This window comes from Podarcis tiliguerta (genome assembly GCF_965153285.1).
Source record: "Podarcis tiliguerta genome assembly, chromosome: 8".
Taxonomy (NCBI): Eukaryota; Metazoa; Chordata; class Lepidosauria; order Squamata; family Lacertidae; genus Podarcis; species Podarcis tiliguerta.
The window spans coordinates 80876700-80901608 of NC_139541.1; the positions used below are offsets into that span (position 1 = coordinate 80876700).

At 48.5% G+C, this 24909-nt stretch overlaps 2 protein-coding genes and 1 long non-coding RNA gene across 5 annotated transcripts in view; 2 read left to right on the forward strand and 1 right to left on the reverse strand.

Annotated features, from left to right (window-relative positions):
* Window positions 1-7802, forward strand: part of RINL (Ras and Rab interactor like) — a 40347-nt gene extending 32545 nt beyond the window's left edge. For both annotated transcript variants that reach the window (XM_083455035.1, XM_083455036.1), the window contains 3 exons: window positions 765-893; window positions 2974-3140; window positions 6538-7802. In XM_083455035.1, coding sequence (XP_083311161.1) covers window positions 765-893; window positions 2974-3140; window positions 6538-6900 — 659 coding nt within the window. In that variant the 3' untranslated portion in view covers window positions 6901-7802. The remainder of the gene's footprint in view (window positions 1-764; window positions 894-2973; window positions 3141-6537) is intronic.
* A 10866-nt stretch (window positions 7803-18668) lies between these two features.
* The window catches only part of LOC310684442 (SPARC-related modular calcium-binding protein 1-like), a 60036-nt gene continuing 53795 nt past the window's right edge, over window positions 18669-24909 (forward strand). Inside the window, exon 1 of one of the 2 annotated variants that reach the window (XM_083455622.1) lies at window positions 18669-18917. In XM_083455622.1, the coding sequence (XP_083311748.1) occupies window positions 18816-18917 (102 nt within the window). In that variant the 5' untranslated portion in view covers window positions 18669-18815. The remainder of the gene's footprint in view (window positions 18918-24909) is intronic. The other variant, XM_083455621.1, reaches the window with a different exon arrangement.
* LOC310684895 lies at window positions 20018-21789 on the reverse strand. The gene is made up of 2 exons (XR_014514939.1): window positions 21549-21789; window positions 20018-20868 (listed from the first exon to the last, which is right to left on the reverse strand). It is a non-coding gene; the product is annotated as an uncharacterized lncRNA (long non-coding RNA).

Consider the following 24909-nt stretch of genomic DNA (forward strand, 5'->3'; position numbering starts at 1 on the left):
TTTGCAAACCAGAACACTTCCAGGTTTGTGGTGTTCGGGAGCCGAAATGTTCAAATCAACAATTTCGTTCTGTAGGGGACAATGACAATAAAGATTATCGTATCATAATGTACGACTGTACAGTGGTACCTCGGGTTACATACGCTTCAGGTTACATACGCTTCAGGTTACAGACTCCGCTAACCCAGAAATAGTACCTCGGGTTAAGAACTTTGCTTCAGGATGAGAACAGAAATTGTGCTCCGGCGGCGCAGCAGCAGCGGGAGGCCCCATTAGCTAAAGTGGTGCTTCAGGTTAAGAACAGTTTCAGGTTAAGAACGGACCTCCGGAATGAATTAAGTTCTTAACCTGAGGTACCACTGTATTTGTGGGGCCTGCCTGGTGTTTTTCCATGAATAGAATGTGTCTTTTTATTTACAATGCATCTCTGGGTTATAGTGGTACCTCGGGTTACATACACTTCAAGTTACGTATGCTTCAGGTTACAGACTCCGCTAACCCAGAAATATTACCTTGGGTTAAGAACTTTGCTTCAGGATGAGAACAGAAATTGTGTTCCGGCGGCACAGCAGCAGCGGGAGGCCCCATCAGCTAAAGTGGTGCTTCAGGTTAAGAACGGACCTCCGGAACGAATTAAGTACTTAACCCGAGGTACCACTGTATTATGAGAGAAAGAGACAATCATTTCTCGACATCCTCTTTCCTTGCACCTGAACAGTAGGGCTGGCTCTGACGATGTTCTTCCGTTTTCCCATTTTCGGAAGAGCCTTTTGGCGCCGACGACTTCCTGCCGGTTCTGATCTACACGCTGGTGAACTGTGATGTGGTTTCAGTGCAGCTGGATGTCGAGTACATGATGGAACTGATGGATCCCAGTCAGCTGCTGGGAGAAGGTAACCCGGCAAGTTGTGCCAGACCTAGATCTGTCCCTCGGGTATCCTGAAATGATCTGGATTTTTGCTAGGTACTGGACGTCCTCCTAAAGTTTAGGGTTAATGTCTCTAGGAGACCCCAGAAGTCTCTGCCTCATGTTGTCAAGAGCGGGTGTCAGGAACAAGCCAGCAATAAATCATATGGCATAAGTTGACTCTTTATTAAAGGAAACCAGGTTGAATCAGGAGACCAGGCCTAGTGAGCTCAGCACCTCATCCCAGTAGATCTTGCCCCCGGTGCAGAAGTGAGAACTGAAGGTCCCTGCCTTCTCACAGTCTCCTTCCCAAGCAATCTGGGGCTCTGTTGTCTTCTCTCTCTCTGCTCTCCCCTTTTCATATCTCTTCTGGTTCTTGGAGACCAGGGGGGAAGGGAGCTTGTCACAGCAGGAGGGGGAGACCCCCTGGCTTCTTCCCCAGCCTGCCTCACCTCTGCCTCTTGGCCCCCCTCCTCTCCTACCTCTGATTCTAGACTGCTCTCTGCCACAGACTCTCCCAGCTCACGAAGCCCTGTTCCCTCTTCAGTTTCCAACCTCCTCTTCCCCATCTTCTCCCTCTGACTACTCCTTGCCGTCCCACCACCAATCCCCGGGCTCTGAGCCTTCTTCTCTTGGGGGATCCTCTATCTGGTTCCTCCCACCATTCCTCTGCATCCAGCCAGTCCATGACACACATATAGGGAATAGAGCACAGGTGGGAGGGAGCTGTTGGACTTCAGCTCCCATCATCCCCAGTCAGGGATGATGTGAGTTGTAGTCCAGCAACATATTTTTTTTATTATTTTATTCATTTATTGAATTTATATACAGTCTTATACCTACCGTATTTTTTGCTGTATAAGACGCACTTTTTCCTTCCTAAAAAGTAAGGGGAAATGTGTGTGCTTCTTATGGAGCGAATGCAGGCTGTGCAGCCATCCCAGAAGCCAGAACAGCAAGAGGGATTGCTGCTTTTACTGCGCAGCGATCCCTCTTGCTGTTCTGGCTTCTGAGATTCAGAATATTTTTTTCCTTGTTTTTCTCCTCCAAAAACTAGGCGCATCTTGGGGTCTGGTGCATCTTATAGAGTGAAAAATACGGCATACAGTGGTACCTCTGGATGCGAATGGGATCTGTTCCGGAGCCCTGTTCGCATCCTGAAGCAAACGCACTGCACGTCTGCGTGGGTCGCGATTCGTCGCTTCTGCGCATGCGCGTGACGTCATTTTGAGTGTCTGCACATGCACGAGCGGCGAAACCCAGAAGTAACGCGTTCTGTTACTTCCGGGTTGCCTCGGAGTGCAACCCGAAAACGCTTAACCTGAAGAAACTTCAACCCAAAATATGACTGTACATACGGCAAGCCACGGGTTTTGCATCCCTAGAACAGAGGGACGCAAAGCCACACTCCACTTCTACTGCATTTGAGTTAATTGAACTGCGCTGATGTGCACTGAAGCACACCAAGCGATGATGTCTTTGCCAACGGGCACAGGACTAGCGTTTCTATTTTTGCTCTAAGGAACATTCTGTGTTTTTTTTTAATAATATTTTTTATTGGGTTTTTTACACAAAAAATAAAACAGAACAGAACTAAAAAAGCAAAAAGCAAAAAATACACAATACAAAAACACAGAAACAACAACATAGTACAAAACACATCAAAAAGAAAGAACATTAATAAAAACAATTTCATCTTTATGATATTTCTTTCATTTACTTATTTCCCGACTTCCCCAGACCTCCCTTCACTGTATTCCAAAACACCTATTTAATCAGCAAATCCCTATCCTCTGTCTTAATTAATCCTTGTCTTAATTTTAACATCTTTGTATAACTTAATCTCCTTCAAATCTTAAATCATTAAATCTTTGAATTTTACGACTTTTATACCTTTTAAATTCAATCTGATGTCATTTTAACATTCATTAATCTTATAATATTTCTGTAAATAATCTTTAAATTTCTTCCAATCTTCTTCCACCGTCTCTTCTCCCTGGTCTCTGATTCCTGAGCATCTCCACCCTGACGCGGGTTTTCTCTTCTCCCTCCCTCTCGCGCCGCAGGAGGCTATTACCTCACCACCTGGTTTGGCGCCCTCTTCCACATCGAGAACTTCCAGCCAGCGGCCACGGTGACCCGGCAAATCAGCATCGAGGCCCAACGCTCCATCCACCAGTGGCATCGGCGACGAACCATTCACCATCACCACGCCAACCGGCGCCATTCCCAGGTGAGGCTGGAGTCTGCAAAAGAAGTCCTGTGCTGAAGTGCTGAGGGCTAAGAAGTGGGAGAGAGCAAGGGATTCTGGGAGCCAAATTCCGGGATGGGGTGCGGAACTGTCAGGCTAGTGTAGTACCTCCCCCACACCTGTTCCTCACCTGCCAATCAAACTGACATCCCAATGATGTCGGGTGACTTTTTTTTTGGCTACAGGGTTTGAAATGATGGTGTTTCCTGCTTGGCAGGGGGTTGGACTCGATGGCCCTTGTGGTCTCTTCCAACTCTATGATTCTATGATTCTATGAAATCAAGCCATGCAGGCAAAGGAACAACTTACAGGGTGCCTGGGTGCCGTTCCTGGTGTGGATAGAAAGAGGGAATGACTGACATCTCTTGGGGTTGCAAGCTTACTGTTTGGTATCTAATCGTCTTTACTGGCTGCCCATCCACTACCGAGCCGGGTTCAAGGTCCTTGCATTAATTAGCTGAGGTTCAGGTTGCCCCAGGGACACCTTTACAGTGGTGCCCCGCAAGACGAATGCCTCGCAAGACGGAAAACCCGCTAGACGAAAGGGTTTTCCGTTTTGGAGGTGCTTCGCAGGACGAATTTCCCTATGGGCTTGCTTTGCAAGATGAAAATGTCTTGCGATTCCTGGGGGGGGGGGGTTTCGCTCCCCACCCCCTTTTTCTAAGGCACTAAGCTGTTAATAGCCTTTTAGCAGCTAATCCCTTAAGCCTTTAATAGCCGCTAATAGCCGCTAAACTGCTAATAGCGCTAATCCGCTAATCCGCTAATGGGCTTGCTTCGCAAGACGAGAAAAACGCTAGACGAAGAGACTCACGGAACGGATTCTTTTCGTTTTGCGAGGCACCACTGTATATCCTATCCCAATCCCTGAGATCATCTGCAGGAGCGTTGCCGGTCATTCCTCAAGTTCATAGTACAGTGCTACCTTGGTTTACAAACCTACTCCATTCCGGAAGTCAATTCTTAAACCAAAGCGTTCTTAAACCAAGGCGTGCTTTCCCATAGCGGCGGGGGACTCAATTTACAAATGGAAAACACTCAACAGGAAGCAAAACATGTTCTGCTTCCAAGGCAAAGTTCACAAACCAAAACACTGGGTTTGCAGCGTTCTTAATCCAAGTTGTTCATAAACTAAGCTGTTCTTAAACCAAGGTACCACTATATCATAGAATTGTAGAGCTGGAAGGCACATGATCATGGAACATCCAGAAAGTGTAAGAGCTGCATAAGAACAGGAATCCTCCCCAAAATATTATTATAAATGAGCCTCTGACATACATACCGTAAATACATCTGCAAACTCATCGAGAGGTGTGACCTTGCTTTTGCTGGGTAATCTTGTTGTATCAGGTTTCATATAAGACAAACCCAACTCTCATCAACGAAAAGACTCCTTTCTCTTTTCCAGTCTTTCATATCAGCCACAGTTGAAATTCACAACAATGTCATAGAATAGAATAGAATCATAGAGTTGGAAGAGACCCCAAGGGCCATCGAGTCCAACCCCCTGCCAAGCAGGAAACACCATCAGAGCACTCCTGACATATGGTTGTCAAGCCTCTGCTTAAAGACCTCCAAAGAAGGAGACTCCACCACACTCCTTGGCAGCAAATTCCACTGTCGAACAGCTCTTACTGTCAGGAAGTTCTTCCTAATGTTTAGGTGGAATCTTCTTTCTTGTAGTTTGGATCCATTGCTCCGTGTCCGCTTCTCTGGAGCAGCAGAAAACAACCTTTCTCCCTCCTCTATGTGACATCCTTTTATATATTTGAACATGGCTATCATATCACCCCTTAACCCGTGGAGTTATGTCCCATGGAGAACTGTGGAAGACTAGCCAATTGCTCATGAAAAGATCTCTCTCCATATTCTGCAAATAGAAATATTTTGATACCGTACTACAACACATTGAAATGTAGAAAGGTTTCTTTGATTGTCCTTGAATGGCCCTGCCACACTGGCCATCTAACACATAACACCGGTCCTGAAAGACCTACCTTGGCTCCCAGTACGTTTCCGAGCACAATTCAAAGTGTTGGTGCTGACCTTGAAAGTCTAATAATAATAATAATAATAATAATTTATTATTTGTACCCTGCCCATCTGGCTGGGCTTCCAACAAAGTTAAAAAATACACTAAAATGTCACATATTAAAAACTTCCCTGAACAGGGCTGCCTTCAGATGTCTTCTGAATGTCAGGTAGTTGTTTATCGCTTTGACATCTGGTGGGAGGGCATTCCACAGGGCGGGTGCCACTACCGAGAAGGCCCTCTGCCTGGTTCCCTGTAACTTGGCCTCTCGCAGCAAGGGAACCACCAGAAGGCCCTCGGAGCTGGACCTCAGTGTCCGGGCAGAACGATGGGGTGGAGACGCTCCTTCAGATATACTGGACCGAGGCTGTTTAGGGCTTTAAAGGTCAGCACCAACACTTTGAATTGTGCTCGGAAACGTACTGGGAGCCAATGTAGGTCTTTCAAGACCGGTGTTATATGGTCTCGGTGGCCGCTCCCAGTCACCAGTCTAGCTGCCGCATTCTGGATTAGTTGTAGTTTCCGGGTCACCTTCAAAGGCCTTGGCCCAGTATACCTGAAGGAGCGTCTCCACCCCCATTGTTCATGAGGTCCAGCTCTGAGAGCCTTTTGGTGACTCACTCTGAGAAGTGAGGTTACAGGGAACCAGGCGGAGGGCCTTTTTGGTAGTGGCACCCTCCCTGTGGAACGCCCTCCCATCTGATGTCAAGGAAATAAACAACTATCTGACTTTTAGAAGACATCTGAAGGCAGCCCTGTTTAGGAAAGTTTTCAATGTCTGATGTTTTATCGTGTTTTTAGTCAGATGGGTGGGGTATCAATATAAAGGTAAAGGTAACAGGATGCCTGACCGTTAGGTCCAGTCGCGGACGACTCTGGGGTTGCGGCGCTCATCTCGCTTTATTGGCTGAGGGAGCCGGCGTACAGCTTCTGGGTCATGTGGCCAGCATGACTAAGCCGCTTCTGGCAAACCAGAGCAGTGCACAGAAACGCCGTTTACCTTCCCGCCAGAGCGGTACCTATTTATCTACTTGCACTTTGACGTGCTTTCGAACTGCTAGGTTGGCAGGAGCAGGGACCAAGCAACGGGAGCTCACCCCGTCACGGGGATTCGGACCGCCGACCTTCTGATTGGCAAGTCCTAGGCTCTGTGGTTTAGCCCACAGTGCCACCCGCGTCCGGGGTATCAATAATACATTATTATTATTATTATTATTATTATTATTATTATTATTATTATCTGCTCCTGCCACTCCAATATGTTGGAGAACCATTGCTTTAATGGCAGGGCTGCTACCTCAAGGGCCTTGGCCACACGGTAACTTCTTGCTTCCTACCCCCCTTCAGCACATCCTCTATGTCTCCTTCTGCGAACCCTTCAACAACCAGAAGACCATCTCCGTGCCCCCTGACATGACAACAGCATCAGTGTGCGCCGTGTGCGCCGAGAAGTACGGCGTCTCCGATCCCGAGTCCCACGGCCTCTTCTTGGTGTCGCACGGCTCCTCTCAGCTCTTGGCCGGGGACAGCTGCCCGCAGAGACTCCGCTCAGAGACCCTCCAGACCCAAGGAGGGCTCGGGAGTTTCGTCTACAAGCCCAAAGACAAGGGGCTCCCCGCTACCGCCGCTCCCCCTTCCCTTTCGAACCCTGACCGCTCGACTGAGGCCCGGGAGCCCCTCAAAAGCAAGGACACGGGTCAACCGGATTGAGCGTAGGCCTCGGAACCTTCCGGAAACTTCCCCAGAAGGTTGACCAAGCTTTTGGGTTTCTGACTGGGCGGAAACTTCGGGAAAAGCTGAGAGAATGGGCTATAAAACGTCCGCCAGGAAAAGTCTCGGGCAGAAGACCTCAGCCCTGAAAGCAGACAGGGTGATGAGCCTTTCTCCTTTGCATGGAAGCTTGTGAGGGAGCGGCCGCCATTTTGTTTTTTTACTACTCCTGTTGCCCTGCCAGAGTTCCCTCTTCCGTTTAGACCAGGGCTGACCAGACTAGTAAGGGTAAGTGGGAAACTTAAGTGGCATTACAGTTGAAGTGGTATGAAACTGCTTTAAATGCCTAGAGCATATGGGGCCTTAAGGCAGGCTTAGCCATCTTGGACTACTCTAGATATTGTTGGACTACAACTCCCATCATCCCTGGCCATTGGACTGGCTGGCTGAGGCTGCAGGTGGCAGGATCTGTTCAGTTCCAGTCCTCTCACTTTCTCATTTTCCCCCAATACCTTGGAAGTTGAACGGAATCCGTTCCGGAAGTCCGTTTGACTTCCAAAACGTTCGGAAACCAAATCGCAGCTTCTGATTGGCTCCAGGAAGCTCCTGCAGCCAATCGGAAGCCCTGTCGGACGTTCGGCTTCCAAAAATAGTTTGCAAACCGGAACAGTCACTTCCGGGTTTGTGATGTTCAGGAGACGATTTGTTCGGGAGCCAAGCCGTTCGACTTCCAAGGTACCATTGTATTAAATCCAGCTCTCTACATTTCGAAGCGATTCACAATTTCCCAAAAACCGTGACATTTCATCAGCATCTTATTGCCGATTTCTCCTAATAAACACATCTTTACATTCTGGGGGGGGTGTGCACATTGCTGCAGCCTGTTTCCTCCCCCCACCCAACGCTGTGTGTTTCTGAATGTCATTTTCACAAATACCTCCATTTTTATTCACATTGTGTTTTTCCCCTCATCCATGCACTTTTGTAAACCTTGACTGGAGAACTGCATGGCAACATTTCGTGAAGGGGGAATGTCGACGGACGGCTGCATTTTGGTTTGTGCAGTGTTTTGGAAAGTGAAGCAGATTTGGGCAGATTTGGCTTTGAGTGCATACAGAATCCTTCGTCCGTAGCTGGGGCTGATGGTGATCGGAGTCTAGAGCATAGCTGTCAACCGTCCCTTATTTGGCGGGAAACTCCCTTATCCCAGCAACGTGTCCCGCCGCTGTCCCTTATTGATGATGTCCCTTAAATTTCCCGGGTTTCAAAGGAAGCAGCTCCTCTCCCTCCCTCCCTCCCTACCAGGGAGGAGGGAGGCTCCAACTGTGTTGCTTGGCTGCGTTGCTCACCCAACAAGGAGTCTAAGAACTACTGGGGGGTGGAGCTTGCATGCCTTGTGCCGATCAAATCGGCCGCGTTGCCTGGGGACTCGCCTGTCTGGGGACAGAGAGCCAGTGTGGTGTAGTGGTTAAGAGAGGTAGTCACGTAATCTGGGTAACCGGGTTCGCGTCTCCGCTCCTCCACATGCAGCTGCTGGGTGACCTTGGGCCAGTCACAGTCTCTCAGCCCCACTCACCTCACAGAGTGTTTGTTGTGGGGGAGGAAGGGAAAGGAGAATGTTAGCCGCTTTGAGACTCCTTAAAGGGAGTGAAAGGCGGGATATCAAATCCAAACTCTTCTTCTTCTTCTTCTTTGCTCAGCGCTTCCCAGCGGGGAGGTGACGGTGGTTTTCCTTGCTGCATCCCCTTTGCCGGGTTGCTGCGCTGTGGGAACCACCGCTTGAGGCTTCATTTGGCTGCTGGCTGGGCTTTCTGCCTTTGGCTGGGAGGGGCTCAGAAGTTGAACATACCTGTGCTTGGAAAATCCCTTATTTGGGCTGCTGATCCCTTATTTTCAGATCTGTAAGTTGACAGCTATGGTATAGAGTGTTGCGAGATGGGCTGCCGTGGTTCTACCGTCTGAGAGTAGCTTAAGATAATGGAGAAGACAATGTTGTTGTTTTTTAAGCCAGGGAGGCAAGGAGCAACTACACCCACCCATCCTTATTCCATCTGTTGTTTTAATCCATCAATTCTCACGTCTACCCAGCAGAGGGCAGCATCTGTTTTCTATTACGGAAGCTCAAAACCATAACTAACTTAGAACCTTGGAATTGTAGAGCTGGAAGGGACATTGAGGGTCATCTAGTCCAACCCCCTGCAATGAAGGAATCTCCACTAAAGTATCCATGACAGATGGCCATCCAACCTCTGCTTAAAGGCCTCCAACAAAGGAGAGTCCACAACCTCCCGAGGGAGACCTTTCCCCTGTCGAACAGCTCTTCCAGTCATATCTTACAATTTGAACACATTCCCAGCCACCCAAAGGATTGCGGGAACCGTGTTGTTGTCATTTAGTCGTGTCCGACTCTTTGTGACCCCCTGGACCAGAGCACGCCAGGCACTCCTGTCTTCCACTGCCTCCCGCAGTTTGGTCAAACTCATTTTAGTAGCTTCGAGAACACTGTCCAACCATCTCGCCCTCTGTCATCCTTGTGCCCTCCATCTTTCCCAACATCAGGGTCTTTTCCAGTGAGTCTTCTCTTCTCATGAGGCGTCCAAAGTATTGGAGCCTCAGGTTCAGGATATGTCCTTCCAGTGAGCACTCAGGGCTGATTTCCTTCAGAATGGAGAGGTTTGATCTTCTTGCCGTCCATGGGACTCTCAAGAGTCTCCTCCAGCACCATAATTCAAAAGCACCAATTCTTTGGCGATCAGCCTTCTTTATGGTCCAGCTCTCACTTCCATACATCACTACTGGGAAAACCATAGCGGGAACCGTAGTTTACCCCTAACAGAGGTTGTAATTCCCAGCACCCATCAACTAGAGCTCCCAGGATTCTTTGGCCAGGGAAGGGTGTGTGGTGTGTACATAGGCTTAATGTGCTAAGTACAGTTGGAAATGTAGAAGGGGATGGAAGATTTTAAGCGCTTCATAGGAACACAGGAAGCTTCCTTATACTGAATCAGACCATGTGTCCATCTGATTCAATATTGTCTACACTGACCAACAGCAGCTTTCCAGGATTTCAGGCAGGAGTCTCTGTATCCGGAGCTGCCAGGGATTGAACCTGCAACCTTCTCCTTGCAAGAGAGTTTCTCTGCCACTCAGCTAATGGTCCTTCCTGACACCTCCAGGTGTTGTTGGGGTCCTATCAGCCTCAGCCAGCAGTAAATCCCACCGTTCAAGTTGGGAGTTAACTCTTTATTAGTAAGAACATGATCTGCACAAACTTGGTAGAAGATCACCTTAGCCCGGCCAGTGCTGGTGCAAGTTGTCCCACAACATTTATTGTGGCCAAGGGACAGGAAGGCTGGAGGAGTCCGATACCCAGAAAACAAGACACCTTCTTCATTTTAGGGGGCTGCGATTCACACAACAAGTTTTTGGGAGTCAGGAGCGTGCCAGCCATAAATCACACTGTGCAAGTTGGAGTTAATTCTTCATTAGCAAGAACACGATCTGCACAGACTTGGTAGAGGTCAGGCCTAATGGGCAGCATTCCCTAGTAGGTCTCACCCCATGGATCAGTTGCCGAGACTGAAAACCCCTGCCTCCCCGCAGCTGTCTAGGTCCCCTCCTCTCCGGGGCTTCCCCCAAGCAATCAGAGACGGTGTCTACCTGCAGCCAACCTCTCCTCTGCCCCTTTCACACCTCTTCTGGTTCTGGGAGACACGTGGGGAGGGGAGACACCCTGCTTTCTTCACCTGCCAGACCAATCTCTGCCTTTTGCCACCTCTTCAGCCTCTGATTCTACACTGCTCTCTGCCACAGACTCTCTCTGCTCACGAAACTGTTACCTATTCCACTTCCAACACCACCTTCTCCCAGGCAGCTCCCTCTTCTCCCTCTGACCACTCATCCTTGCCCCAGCTCCGAGCCTCCTTCCTTTGAGGGTTCTCCAGCTGGCTCCTCTGAGAGCCAGTGTGGTGTAGTGGTTAAGAGCGGTAGTCTCGTAATCTGGGGAACCGGGTTCGATTCCCCGCTTCTCCACATGCAGCTGCTGGGTGACCTTGGACCAGTCACACTTTTCTGAAGTCTCTCAGCCCCACTCACCTCACAGAGTGTTTGTTGTGGGGGAGGAAGGGAAAGGAGAATGTTAGCCGCTTTGAGACTCCTTAAAGGGAGTGAAAGGCGGGGTATCAAATCCAAACTCTTCTTCTTCTTCTTCCTCTCCCCATTCCTCTGTGTCCAACCCGTCCACGGCAGGGGACTTGCCAAGAGTTCAGCTCCCAAAAACGAACCCCCTCCCCAGAAAGACCCTGTACCTCCATTTTTCAAAGAGGGAGGTCACTATGAGTTCAGTCCCATAGGCCTCTCATTCCCTGCACAGGTGTGCTCCCCTGAGCCCAGGGGTGGGAGAAGATACAAGAGCAATGGAAACGGAGAGCGGGACACAGTGGTGGGAAGGAGTCTCCCCCCCCCCTTTTTTTGTCTATTTCCAAGAAACCATTTCCTGGCACCGGGTCCTCCCAACCTGCAGACTCCTGCACAGACAGGCCTGCTGTGCGGCACGTCTTGAACCGACGCCCCGATGTTGCAACAAACCCCTGGGCCTGGCTTTTGTGTTTTGCACAGCTAACCGGGAACAGGTGTAAGGTTGCCGGAGGGAGGGGAGGGGGGGAAGGTTTGCAGCCAGATGTTTCCTCACCTGCCTCCGCCGTTCCCCACCAACCACGTGGAACGCCGGGTGAGATATCGGAAGCAACTTGCGGGTGGAAATTGCAAATGGGAGCCAGGCTGGTATTTGTGGAAGGGTTTCGGTGGACGTGTTCTGCAACAGGTCGTGGATGCAATTATTGTTTTCTAGACCAACTGCCTGCAATGCAGGAATCTTTTTGCCTAACATGGGTTTCGAACCCGCAACCCTGAGATTAAGGAGTCTCGTGCTCTACCGACTGAGCTGTCATATACACTAAAGCTAAGGGACCCCTGACCATTAGGTCCAGTCGTGGCCGACTCTGGGGTTGCGGCACCAGAAGCGGCTTAGTCATGCTGGCCACATGACCCGGAAGCTGTACGCCGGCTCCCTCGGCCAATAAAGCGAGATGAGCGCCGCAACCCCAGAGTCGGTCACGACTGGACCTAATGGTCAGGGGTCCCTTTACCTTTTTATGCTGGTTATATGAGACTGGTTACCCCACAATTAGGGCGTGGAGAATTGGGGTCTTGCCCCCATCCCGCTTCTATTTTAAAATCTAGTTGCTGGTGGCCAGGGTAGCAAAACAATCTACGAAAGTTGATTGAAATCAAACGTTTCAAGGGTGAGGCTTGCGTCTAAGGGCATTATTGCATCTTTGGGGGGGGGGTTCTTTCTTTCGGGCTGCTTCCACAAAGAAAACAATTGAAGACAACCTTTCCCTTCCATTATTGAAGAGTACTTTTTGTTTCTTCAGTTGGCAGACACTTTGATACTGCCCCACCAATACTAAAAGGCACCTCTATCAACACATGCCTCGCTTGAGCATTTATCAAAACATTAAATGGGTTAGAAGGCAGACAAAGCCACTAAACTACCGTATTTTTTGCTCTATAAGACTCACTTTTTACCTCCTAAAAAGTAAGGGGAAATTTGTGTGCGTCTTATGGTGCGAATGCAGGCTGTGCAGCTATCCCAGAAGCCAGAACAGCAAGAGGGATGGTTGCTTTCACTGCGCAGCGATCCCTCTTGCTGTTCTGGCTTCTGAGATTCAGAATATTTTTTTTCTTGTTTTCCTCCTCCAAAAACTAGGTGCGTCTTGTGGTCTGGTGCCTCTTATAGAGCGAAAAATACGGTACTTTCAGATGGATGTCAAGCTAAAGATTGCTAGAAAATCAACTTTGCCAAGAAATTCTGGTTCCTTCAGGAGTCGGAGAAAGAAACTCATCATTTGCTTAGGTATGGATTCAGTCGGATTGTTGTTGATTCCAGATTTTGAGTTGGCAAGTCAAAAACAAAGGAGACGCCTCAGCTCTGCTCCTTTTTAATTTTATTTTTTAAAAGACTTGTATCCCACCACTCCCTTTCTGATAAACAGTTCTGAGCAACTGAAGGGTGTATCTCCCCCTGGGGGTGGCTGTCTATACCTTCTTAGCTGAAAGACCCGAGTTCGAATCAGTACTTGGCAATGAGGCTCATGGGGTGATTTGCGTCGGCTGCTGATACCAACCTGCCTCAAAGGCTTATTACCGTAAGGATAATAGGGAAAGAGAGACGCTCATTTATGCCACCTCCATCTCCTTGGAGGAAAGTGTGGGATGCGAACTCAATAATAAATAAAACATGGCTTGTTTAATTAAACAGCATTTATAACCCACTTAATAATGAAGATCAGGAGCAATGCAACTTTAAGTCTGTGAACTGAAGGGGGAAATACTCCCTTGGGAAAACTTTACGTGGCAAATGTGGCTTTCAGTATGTCGAGAAGGGTGGTCGCCTTAAGGAATAGGTTAATGGGCAATTAAGAATTATATAAAATGAATTTACAAACAATAATGATCCCAAAACAGTTAGCTACCAAGCCCTGCCCTAGGGATGGCTGCTTCTGGTAAGAGGCAGGGAGAAGACAAGAGAAACGAAACTCTGGCCAAGTTGTTCCCTGGCTTTGAGCCAACAATCTGCAAATTCATTACTTCTGTGTTTATGTTCTTGGGCTTCAGCAGCTGCTGATGTCGAGTTTTTTGAAATCAAACCACAAAGTGAGAGCTGCGGATTGCAGATCCCCGTCGCTATTCTGCAATGATCTTGAGCAGCAGAAGACTCTCGTGGAATAAACTCTGCTACAGACAATATCACACCCTCCAACGTCTGATCAAAATTGGGATGCTAATATTTTTTGGTTCCGAGCTCTTATGGGAGGTAGCTGCCTCGCGCGACAGACCCAAAAAAAAAGTCTCTTGGTCCGGTGTTCTAGTGCAAGGCAGCTGATTTGCACCGGACCAAAAAGGGACATCCTGGGATCCAATCAAAAGCTGGGATGGCTTTTGTAATTCTGGGGTTGTTGTTTAGTCGCGTCCGACTCTTCGTGACCCCCTGGACCAGAGCACGCCAGGCACTTCTGTCTTCTACTGTTGGTCAAACTCATGCTGGTAGCTTCGAGAACACTGTCCCACCATCTCGTCCTCTGTCGTCCCCTTCTCCTTGTGCCCTCCATCTTTCCCAACATCAGGGTCTTTTCCAAGGAGTCTTCTCTTCTCATGAGGTAGCCAAAGTCTTGGAGCCTCAGTTTCAGGATCTGTCCTTCCAGTGAGCACTCAGGGCTGATTTCCTTCAGAATGGAGAGGTTTGATCTTCTTGCAGTCCTTGGGACTCTCCAGAGTCTCCTCCAGCACCAGAATTCAAAAGCATCAATTCTTTGGCCATCAGCCTTCTTTATGGTCCAGCTCTCACTTCCATACATCACTACTGGGAAAACCATGGCTTGAACTATACGGACCTTTGCTGGCAAGGTGATGTCTCTGCTTTTTACAGCATCCCAGTAGTCTCTTCTTACATGCCTATATTGCATACTCCTCAACCATTCCAATTTGAGCAGGATAACCCAGAATTTGCAACTCTGAGATAACCCTATCAGGAAACGTCCCTCTCTGGGGTTTTCAGGCAGGAATCTTTTTTTCTGCCCTGCTTTGAGGTGCCAGATTTAAACCCGGGACCTTCTGCATGCCAAGCCAGGGCTCTCCTGCTTGAGTGGCAGCCCCTTCCCCAATTCCAGAAGTCAAACAGTGAGTGGCAGTACTGCCCAAAGAAACAGCCTGCGGATTTTCTGCCCTCTTGGCAGCAGCGCTGTAGTGGTCCGGGGTCACAGGGGGTTGAACATCCCTGACTATTTCTGCAGCAAGGTCTCTGTCTTCAGCGTCCTACAGGGGCCCAATCAGTATGAAAGGTGGGCTTTTTAGCCGCCATATGCTCCAAAAGAGGACGCGGATGGCGCTGTGGGTTAAACCACAGAGCCTAGGACTTGCCGATCAGAAGGTCGCCGGTTCGAATCCCCGCGACGGGGTGAGCTCCCGTTGCTCGGTCCCTGCTCCTGCCAACCTAGCAGTTCGGACGCACGTCAAAGTGCAAGTAGATAAATAGATACCACTCCGGTGGGAAGATAAACGGCGTTTCCGTGTGCTGCTCTGGTTCGCCAGAAGCAGCTTAGTCATGCTGGCCACATGACCCGGAAGCTGTACACCGGCTCCCTCGGCCAATAAAGCGAGATGAGCGCCGCAACCCCAGAGTCAGTCACGACTGGACCTAATGGTCAGGGGTCCCTTTACCTTTATGCTCCAAAAGCTAAACATTTAGGGACACAAAACACAAGGGGTTTCTGTTTCAAAAGTGCACACGTTCTTTTATTTAAGTCACTCCGGAAAAAGATACTGGAGCACTCCAAATCATTTGCCAATGTACGTGCAGACAAAATAGCAGATCCACCTGCGCTGATTGTCGCAATGCATTCTGAATTTCTATTATTGCATAAGATTATGCAATAATATAATCTTAGAAGGGGTGTGTCCTTGACTACCATGAAGGGACAATGCTGCTGTTTGGTGGGGTTCTCTCTTGCAAAGCTGGTTGCTGGGCAGGGACTTTAGAAACAGCTTGCCCCCACCTCCATGTCCCCCCCATGGAGGGTGGTGAGAGAGAGAGAGAGAGAGAGAGAGAAGGAAGCATCTGCAACCAGCTCAATGGTCACTAGATGGGGCTCATGGGCTCTCCCTGTCCCTCGTACCAATCTCCTTTAGGTGTTTGTTGTTTATTTATGGCACGTAGGACGCTAATATCCAATGCCAAGATGAAGGTGTGCCAGCCCTGCATGCTGAGCACACCGCTTTGTGGAATGGGCAACTTAAAACCATCAACGCCTTCCACACGTGTCGCGTCAGGAAGATTCTGGGCATCACATGGCAGGACAGAGCCTCAAACAAACGGCCTCGGTCCAGTATATCTGAAGGAGCGTCTCCACCCCCATCGTTCTGCCCGGACACTGAGGTCCAGCTCCGAGGGCCTTCTGGCGGTTCCCTCACTGCGAAAGGCCAAGTTACAGGGAACCAGGCAGAGGGCCTTCTCGGTAGTGGCGCCCGCCCTGTGGAACGCCCTCCCACCAGATGTCAAAGAGAACAACAACTACCAGACTTTTAGAAGACAGCTGAAGGCAGCCCTGTTTAGGGAAGCTTTTAATGTTTGATGTATTGCAGTATTTTAATATTTTTTTGGAAGCCGCCCAGAGTAGCTGGGGAAGCCCAGCCAGATGGGAGGGGTATAAATAATAAATTATTATTATTATTATTATTATTATTATTATTATTATTATTACTATTACTTCTCCATTGTCTCCCCGAGACAGATGGATGCCAACAACAACCCCACCTTTGGAGGGAGAAATATTGCAAGGAATTTGACCCTTGCTTTCAATAGGTGACCGGGCGCACAATGCCACCACATCTTTTCCATACCTTACTAGTTCACATCTTTTTAACCAAAACTACTTTCAGAATGTTTTTAACTGAAACTGTTTTCAGAACGGTTTTTAACAGCTTTAGCTGTTTTTAACCGTCGCTATTTTTAGAATGGCTTAAAATGTTTTAGAATTTGTTTTTTAATGTGGATGCATTTGCTAGTCCTGATCTCCTTGGGGAGGAAGCAGGATATAAATTCAAGGAATAAATAAACCCACACCACGTATTTAAAGCAATCTCATGGCACTTCAACAGCCGTGGCTGTTGAATCGTGGGAACTGCAGTTTGCTCAGGCTGCTAAGAACTGTAGCTCCAGGAGGGAGGCCTCCCTTAAGAACTCTCAGCACCCGGAACAAACTACAGTTTCCAGTCCTTTCTATCAGTTCTACATAGACCATAAAGAAGGCTGATCGCCAAAGAATTGACGCTTTTGAATTATGGTGCTGGAGGAAATGCTTGAGAGTCCCATGGACTGCAAGAAGATCAAATGCATCCATTCTTAAGGAAATCAGCCCTGCGTGCTCACTGGAAGGACAGATCGTGAAGCTGAGGCTCCAATACTTTGGCCACCTCATGAGAAGAGAAGACTCCCTGGAAAAGACCCTGATGTTGGGAAAGATGGAGGGCACAAGGAGAAGGGGACGACAGAGGACAAGATGGTTAGACAATGTCCTCGAAGCTACAAACATGAATCTGACCAAACTGTGGGAGGCAGTGGAAGACAGGAGTGCCTGGCGTGCTCTGGTCCATGGGGTCACGAAGAGTCGGACACGACTGAACGACTAAACAACAACAACATAGCCCATCAGCCTGGTGATCTTCTATCCGAGGCTCTTAACTCTTCTCCATGTCCCATCTGCAGGTCTTCTTCAAATTTATGCTTACACTTTACTTCCATCTTGACAGTTCCTTTATTCCTTGTCGGCAAGTCAGCTCATACTCCATAGTCAAAACTAAACAGAATCCGAGACCAGGGAGAAGAGACGGTGGAAGAAGATTGGGGGGAAAACCTATTTAGAGAAATATTGTAAAATTAATGAATGTTAGGAAAGGTTGGAATGAAATTTCATGACTTTAGTAGAAATATTATAAGGAGTTAAGTATAAATAAACTTTAAGGTTTTGATGATAACATAAGGTAAAAATAAATTAAGATAACTAAAAGATAGAAAGCAGTGAAAGATGGAAAGGATTTGCTGATATAATTAACAACTGGAATACAAAAATAGGAGGTGTGAGGAGGTCGAGGAAATAAGTTAATGAAAGACAAGGATTTTGATGTATTGTGTTTTTTCTTGATGTATTGTTTTTTTTGGGGGGGGTTGATGTATTGTGTTTTTTTGCTTTTTTTCTATGTAATTTTTTATTCTTTTTCTCTCCTCTTTTCTCTTTTTTCCCTTTTTTGTGTAACTTTTAAACTTCTAATAAATATTATTTAAAAAAAACAAACAAACTACAGTTTCCAGTACCCATTGAGGGGAAGCCATGTGATTGTTCAAAGTGGCCAGAGAACCCAGAGATGTGTTTTAAATAAAAGGACACATTCAAAAGGACACATTCTGCTCATGTAAAAACACGCTGATTCCTGGACCGTCCGCAGGCTGGATTTAGAAGGCGATTGGGCCACATCCGGCCCCCGGGCTTTAGGTTGCCTACCCCTGCACTAGATGACCCTCAGTCTCTCTTCCAGCTCTGCAAATTTATGATTCTATCTCGCCGTTTACCTTCCCGCCAGAGCGGTACCTATTTATTTACTTGCACTGGTGTGCTTTCGAACTGCTAGGTTGGCAGGAGCAGGGACCGAGCGACGGGAGCTCACCCTGTGGCGGGGATTCGAACCGCCGACCTTCTAATCGGCAAGCCTTAGGCTCCCTGGTTTAGACCACAGCGCCACCCGTGCAGTGGCGTAGCGTGGGTTGTCAGCACCCGGGGCAAGGCAAGTAATTTGCGCCCCCTAACCCGTGGATTTGCGCCCCCTAACCCCCAGATGTTGCGCCCGGTGCAGCCGGCCCCCCTGCACCCCCCACGCTACACCACTGCACCCGTGTCCCCGGGTTCGAGTCCTACCCTGTGCAAAAAAAAAAAAAAATCCTGCATTGCAGAAAGTTGGCCTACCCTAGATGACTTTTGGGGTACTCTCCAAGTCTTGTGATTCCATGTCGCCTTGGAAAAAACCTCAACCCCAACGCTGCAAACTTTCTGCCCGGGAGCCTCCGTATGGGAAGAGAGGCGGGGCTCTTCCCTCCGCAGGGGGCGTGGCGCCTCCCCAGCTGTTCTGGGTCCACGTGGTTTGGACCACCTTAGGGGAAAGTGCAAGGACATGCGGCGCGCAGGGGAGGCGGAGGTAGGGCTGGCACCCCCGCCGCTTTATAAAACCTCCATGCAGCGCGCCCGCGGCGTCCAGTGGCCCCCGCCGAGGAAAGGGCGAGCCCGGCAGCCCCGATCGGCCCCACCATGCGCTCTGCGCGCCCCCGGACGCGCCTCGTCCCGAAGCTGCTGCTGTTGGGGCTGCTGGCTGTGGCGGCGGTGACACCTTTTCGTTTGGACACCTCGCCGGTAAGGGGGACCTTTTTTGGGGTGTGGGGTGGGGGGAAAGCAAGCCAACAGAGCGATGGGGAAGGTTGTGGGGTGTTTGTGTGTCTGTGCGTTTTTGGAGACAGGGGAGATCGGCGCATAGGGCTTGTTCCAGAACCAAAAGTCGTGCGTAAAGTTTGGAGGAAGGTTTCAGAAAGCCGCGGCTTCAGAAATACCCCGCGACCTCGGGTTACAGACGCTTCAGGTTACAGACTCCCCTAACCCAGAAATAGTACCTCGGGTTAAGAACTTCGCTTCAGGATGAGAACAGAAATCGCGCAGCGGCAGCGCGAAACCCCATTAGCTAAAGTGGTGCTTCATGGTTCAGAACAGTTTCAGGTTAAGAACGGACCTCCAGAATGAATTAAGTTCTTAACCCGAGGTACCACTGTACCGATCTGGGGTAAAAAAGAGACAAAAATGGTATTATTACTATTAAGCGCTATAGTGGGATTTAAGGGTATGAGGTTTTTTTGGTTTGGTTTTTTTTAAGGGGGCATGCACTGACCTTGAGTGAAAAATGCACTCACCCTCTTGCTCTTATATTGTTAGAATCATAGATCTGTAGAGTTGAAAGGACACCTGAAGATCCTCTAGATCAGCCCCCTTCAATACAAGCATCTCAACACGTGGTCCACCATCCAATTTGAAACCATGCCAGGCCCTGCTTAGCTCTGCAAATGTGCTAGACAATTTCATTGCTGCACCCCTATTATTTAACTTAGTAGTTGCCTAACACAGGGGAGTCTCTAGGCGGCTTGCAGTGAAGCGAAAGGTTCACAGGACCTCTTACTTGCATTACTATTCTTGGTAATATTAATGTTGTTATTGTAAGTTTAAGAGCACGCAAAACGGCTCAGAACAGCAGCTGTCGATACCTAACAAAGAAATGCACCTAAACCGACAACATCCTAGCTGTGGGATTGGGGTGGGAGTAATTTATCAGCAACTGAGATCGACATCTTCCTGATTTTGGCTCTGTGGCAGATAGGACGCGGATTCATGAAGGTTTGGGTGCCACAGCACCTGAAATGTCAAACGTGGGTGTTTTATTTTTTAAAAAGAGAAGTTACGGCGATCAATGCTTGGCACGGCATTTGGTTTATTTTGGCTTAACTCCAGTTTACAATCCACAAGCTACAGAAACCCCTAATGCAAAGTGTTTTTGCTCTCTGCAAATCTTTCCTTCCCAGAAGCCGCAGAGAGCCGTAGAGCTAACATTTTACTTTTATAATACGCACACATACACTTAGGAAGATTCTCACACTGTGTCTGGAAAGCCAGAATGCCTGACGAAACAAAGCAGTTGTGTCCTGATTTTATTTTTTATTTCTCTTCTGAAATTCGCACATTCATTTTGGTGGTGCAGAACTCCTTTCTGAAGACTTCCTCTAACTGCCTCCAGTCAAGTAGTTTTTATAAAATCTGGTTTGGAGCTTGACGTCCGCTGAGGGTTGCAACTTTGGTGGTTTATCCCAACCGGCCAAAAATCACTTTGCAAGCATGAGCTGCTCTTGTATTGGCTTGGTTCTGACAGCAAGAGCTTAACTCGCCTCCTCTTAGCAGGAGGGCTGAGGTTTTGGCGTTCCTTAGCTTCCCGAGACCACAGACACCCAAAGAATGAATGTCCCTTTTGAGAAGTCGAAGATGATCTTGTATAAAAGGCGGGCAGCGGTTTGGACTCAGGGGGTACAATTGTGTCAATACAGCAGACTTTTACTGCCTGGGCTCAGCAGTTTTGCACCTTCGTTTGTTAGCAGGTCTCAGCTGCGGGGCAGGCAGAAATTCACCAGGTGCAGCTTTTGCTTGTTGTTGCTTTTCCATGGTCTTTGGGTCAGTCTGACTTCTCCTCAGCCTTGGGCTCTGATAAGGCTGAGGCTTTCCAAAGGGCTCTGGAGTTAGGATTGCGGTCATCACCTTTGGACTGCATCCCCTGAAATTGATTTGGCACAGTTATTTATTGATTTCCTACATTTATAGGCCATCTTTTTCTCAAAGTGGTGTACCTGGTACTCCCCTTCCCTATTTGATCCCCACAACAACCCTCTGAGGTAGATGCAATATAGTAAAGGTAAAGGGACCCCTGACCATTAGGTCCAGTCGTGGCCGACTCTGGGGTTGTTGCGCTCATCTCGCTTTACTGGCCAAGGGAGCCGGCGTCCAGCTTCCGGGTCATGTGGCCAGCATGACTAAGCCACTTCTGGCGAACCAGAGCAGCGCACGGAAACGCCGTTTACCTTCCCGCCGGAGTGGTACCTATTGATCTACTTGCACTGGTGTGCTTTCGAACTGCTAGGTTGGCAGGAGCTGGGACCGAGCAACGGGAGCTCACCCCGTCGCGGGGATTCGAACCGCCGACCTTCTGATCAATTGTAAAAGCAGATGTGTAGCATAAAACGCATTAAAACAGGTTTATTAAAAACTCTGGTGTTTTCTTTGTTTAAAAACATTTTCTTCCATTTATTTCCCACCTTTTGCTCTTTTTATTATTATATTTAACTCTCACCTTTCCTCCGATCAACTCAAGGTGTTGTTTGTGGTTCTGCACCTCCCAGACAACAACCTTGCGAAGTAGGCTAGGCTGTGACTGGCTCAAAGTCACCCCTTACATACCTTCCAAATGTCCCTATTTTCCAGGGATGCCCCTGATTTAGAGAAGCCGTCCCGGTTTCTGATTTGATCCCAGAATGTCCCATTTTCCCTTAGGACGTCCCTATTTTCATTGGAGAAATGTTGGAGGGTACGGAGTTATCCGACCCCTGAGCCGTCTGAAGCCAGTCCTGTATAGGAGAGTTTTTTAAAATATGCTTAATGTTTTATAATGTTTCTATATATGTTGGAAGCTGCCCAGAATGCCTGGGGCAACCCAGTAAGATGCGTCAGTTATAAATAGTAAATACCGTATTTTTCGCTCTATAAGACGCACCAGACCACAAGACGCACCTAGTTTTTGGGGGAGGAAAACAAGGAAAAAAATATTCTGAATCTCAGAAGCCAGAACAGCAAGAGGGATCGCTGCACAGTGAAAGCAGCAATCCCTCTTGCTGTTCTGGCTTTTGGGATAGCTGCGCAGCCTGCATTCGCACCATAAGATGCACACACATTTCCCCTTACTTTTTAGGAGAGAAAAAGTGAGTCTTATAGAGCAAAAAATACGGTATATCATTATGGAATGGGACCTCCCTATTTTCATCGGAGAAATGTTGGAGGGTATGCTCAGGAGCTTTGTGGCTGAATTCCCCTTACTGTTTTTATTATTATTCTAGAATCATAGAATTGTAGAGTTGGAAGGGACCCGGGGGTCATCTAGTCCAACCCCCTGCAATGCAGAAATCATCGCCAGCATTAACAAATACGTCAGTACTGCATTGACAAAAACAGACCCGCATTCCTAAACGTTGAAGAGGCACTTAGAATCATAGAATCATAGAGTTGGAAGAGACCACAAGGGCCATTGAGTCCAACCCCCTGCCAAGCAGGAAACACCATCAGAGCACTCCTGACATATGGTTGTCAAGCCTCTGCTTAAAGACCTCCAAAGAAGGAGACTCCACCACACTCCTTGGCAGCAAATTCCACTGTCAAACGGCTCTTACTGTCAGGAAGTTCTTCCTAATGTTTAGGTGGAATCTTCTTTCTTGTAGTTTGGATCCATTGCTCTGTGTCCGCTTCTCTGGAGCAGCAGAAAACAACCTTTCTCCCTCCTCTATGTGACATCCTTTTATATATTTGAACATGGCTATCATATCACCCCTTAACCTCCTCTTCTCCAGGCTAAACATGCCCAGCTCCCTTAGCCGTTCCTCATAAGGCATCGTTTCCAGGCCTTTGACCATTTCGGTTGCCCTCCTCTGGACACGTTCCAGTTTGTCAGTGTCCTTCTTGAACTGTGGTGCCCAGAACTGGACACAGTACTCCAGGTGAGGTCTGACCAGAGCAGAATACAGTGGCACTATTACTTCCCTTGATCTAGATGCTATACACCTATTGATGCAGCCCGGAATTGCATTGGCTTTTTTAGCTGCCGCGTCACACTGTTGGCTTATAGTTATGTTGTGTGTGGATTTGAACCCTGATCTCCCAGGCCCTAGTACAGTGTTCTAACCACTACACCACAGAACCTCTGACAGCCACCTATCCAGGCCTAGGCCTTCTTAGCCCCTGCAAGGTGAGGGCCTCCGGTGGCCTTAAGACCACACCTTGCAGCTAATGGTTTATCAATGGCTATCGGTCACAATGTCTGTATCGAACCTCCATGGTCAGGAGCAGTTTACCACTAAATGCTGGCTGCAGGTTGAAGCAGTGGGGCAGAGCTATTCTTTCAACACCTACATGGTGAACTTCCTAGGGGCACCCTTTTGCTTACTGCTATTACTTCTTTTTATAATGTACATAAAACAGAGAGAGAGACCCACTCGGCTAGGTAAGGAGCAAGTTGCTGGTCCTCATGGATCTTTAACCTGACCCAGCAGGCCTGTTCTCAGGTTCTTAGGCAAGCATGAGGGATCTCTGGTCCTCCAGATGTTGTCGAACTACAGTTCCCATCATCCCTGGCCGTTGGCTGTGCTTGCAGGGGCTGATGGGAGTTGTAGTCCAGTGTGGCTGAGAAAGATTTGCCAGTCAGTGCAACGATGATTATTCCTTTGCCGTGTTTATCTGGGCATCTATAGACAAAGAAAACAGGCTTCGCTTGCATGTTTACATGTGCCAGGGACACGGTGACATTTCGTTCCTGCATGTGCCAAGGCCGATTCGCAACTTTAAATCTGATGCAGTTGTCGTCTGCTGCTCTGTTTACAAAGTTCTGACCTTATTGGATGGGCAGCTGACCTCTTGCAAAGCTCGTGCTGCTTGCATCAGCTGACGGAGCAGCTGAGCTCTTGCAAGGCGCTCTACTTTGATTTTCCCTGATGTGCCTTTGGCCCCAAACTCTGTCCCACCTCCCCAGAACCCGCTATGGCCTCTCCACTGCTCTCCTAATCCTTTCATAGAATTGCAGAGTCGGAAGGGACCAAGTCCAGCCCCCCTGCGATGCAGGCATCTTTTGCTCAACATGGGGCTTGAACCCACAACCCAGAGATCCCACTATGCCACTGTGAATCTCTCCTCCTCGACCCTTTCTCGCCCTTCTGAAAAAACCCACCCAACTCATTTGGGCATATCCTTCCCATTAGCCTTGCACCTGCCTTCTCTCGCCTCCTCCTCCTCCCCGCAGCGTTGAAATGTAGCTTCTAAGGGTTGTGGCTAAGCTCTGCCGGACTCAGAGTAGATCCATTGGAATGAATGGGTCTACTCTGCATACAACCCTAAGCTTGTGAGAGCGGAGACCTCCTCCACCACTTTTGCCTTTCCATCAAGGATAACGCAGTGTTAATAATCGTCGAGTTTTGCGGCAGAGGAAGCCTGTTATGTATTGAAGTTTCAGTTCTGTTCTGGCCTGTGAATAAACAAGAGCTGTTTGAAGAATCGCTGTGTCGTCTGATATGTTCACCCACCACTTAACACTGGCAACAAGGATGGGATGGATGGACATCGGAGCACAGCCAGATGCGGCCATCCTCTGAGCGGAGCTGATTCACTGAGCTGAAACACCGAGCGAAATCACTGAACAGAACCAATTCAGAGCTGACCGTTCTGGCTAGAGCACTGAGTTCCATCCATCGCCCTCCACGCCGGCTTCGGAATCATGGCTTCACTACAAGAAAGGAGATTCCACCTAAACATTAGGAAGAACTTCCTGACAGTAAGAGCTGTTCGACAGTGGAATTTGCTGCCAAGGAGTGTGGTGGAGTCTCCTTCTTTGGCGGTCTTTAAGCAGAGGCTTGACAACCATATGTCAGGAGTGCTCTGATGGTGTTTCCTGCTTGGCAGGGGGTTGGACTCGATGGCCCTTGTGGTCTCTTCCAACTCTATGATTCTATGATTCTACTTGTGCCTCTACCGCCGTTTGCGCCAGCCTCTGAAGCATAGGACT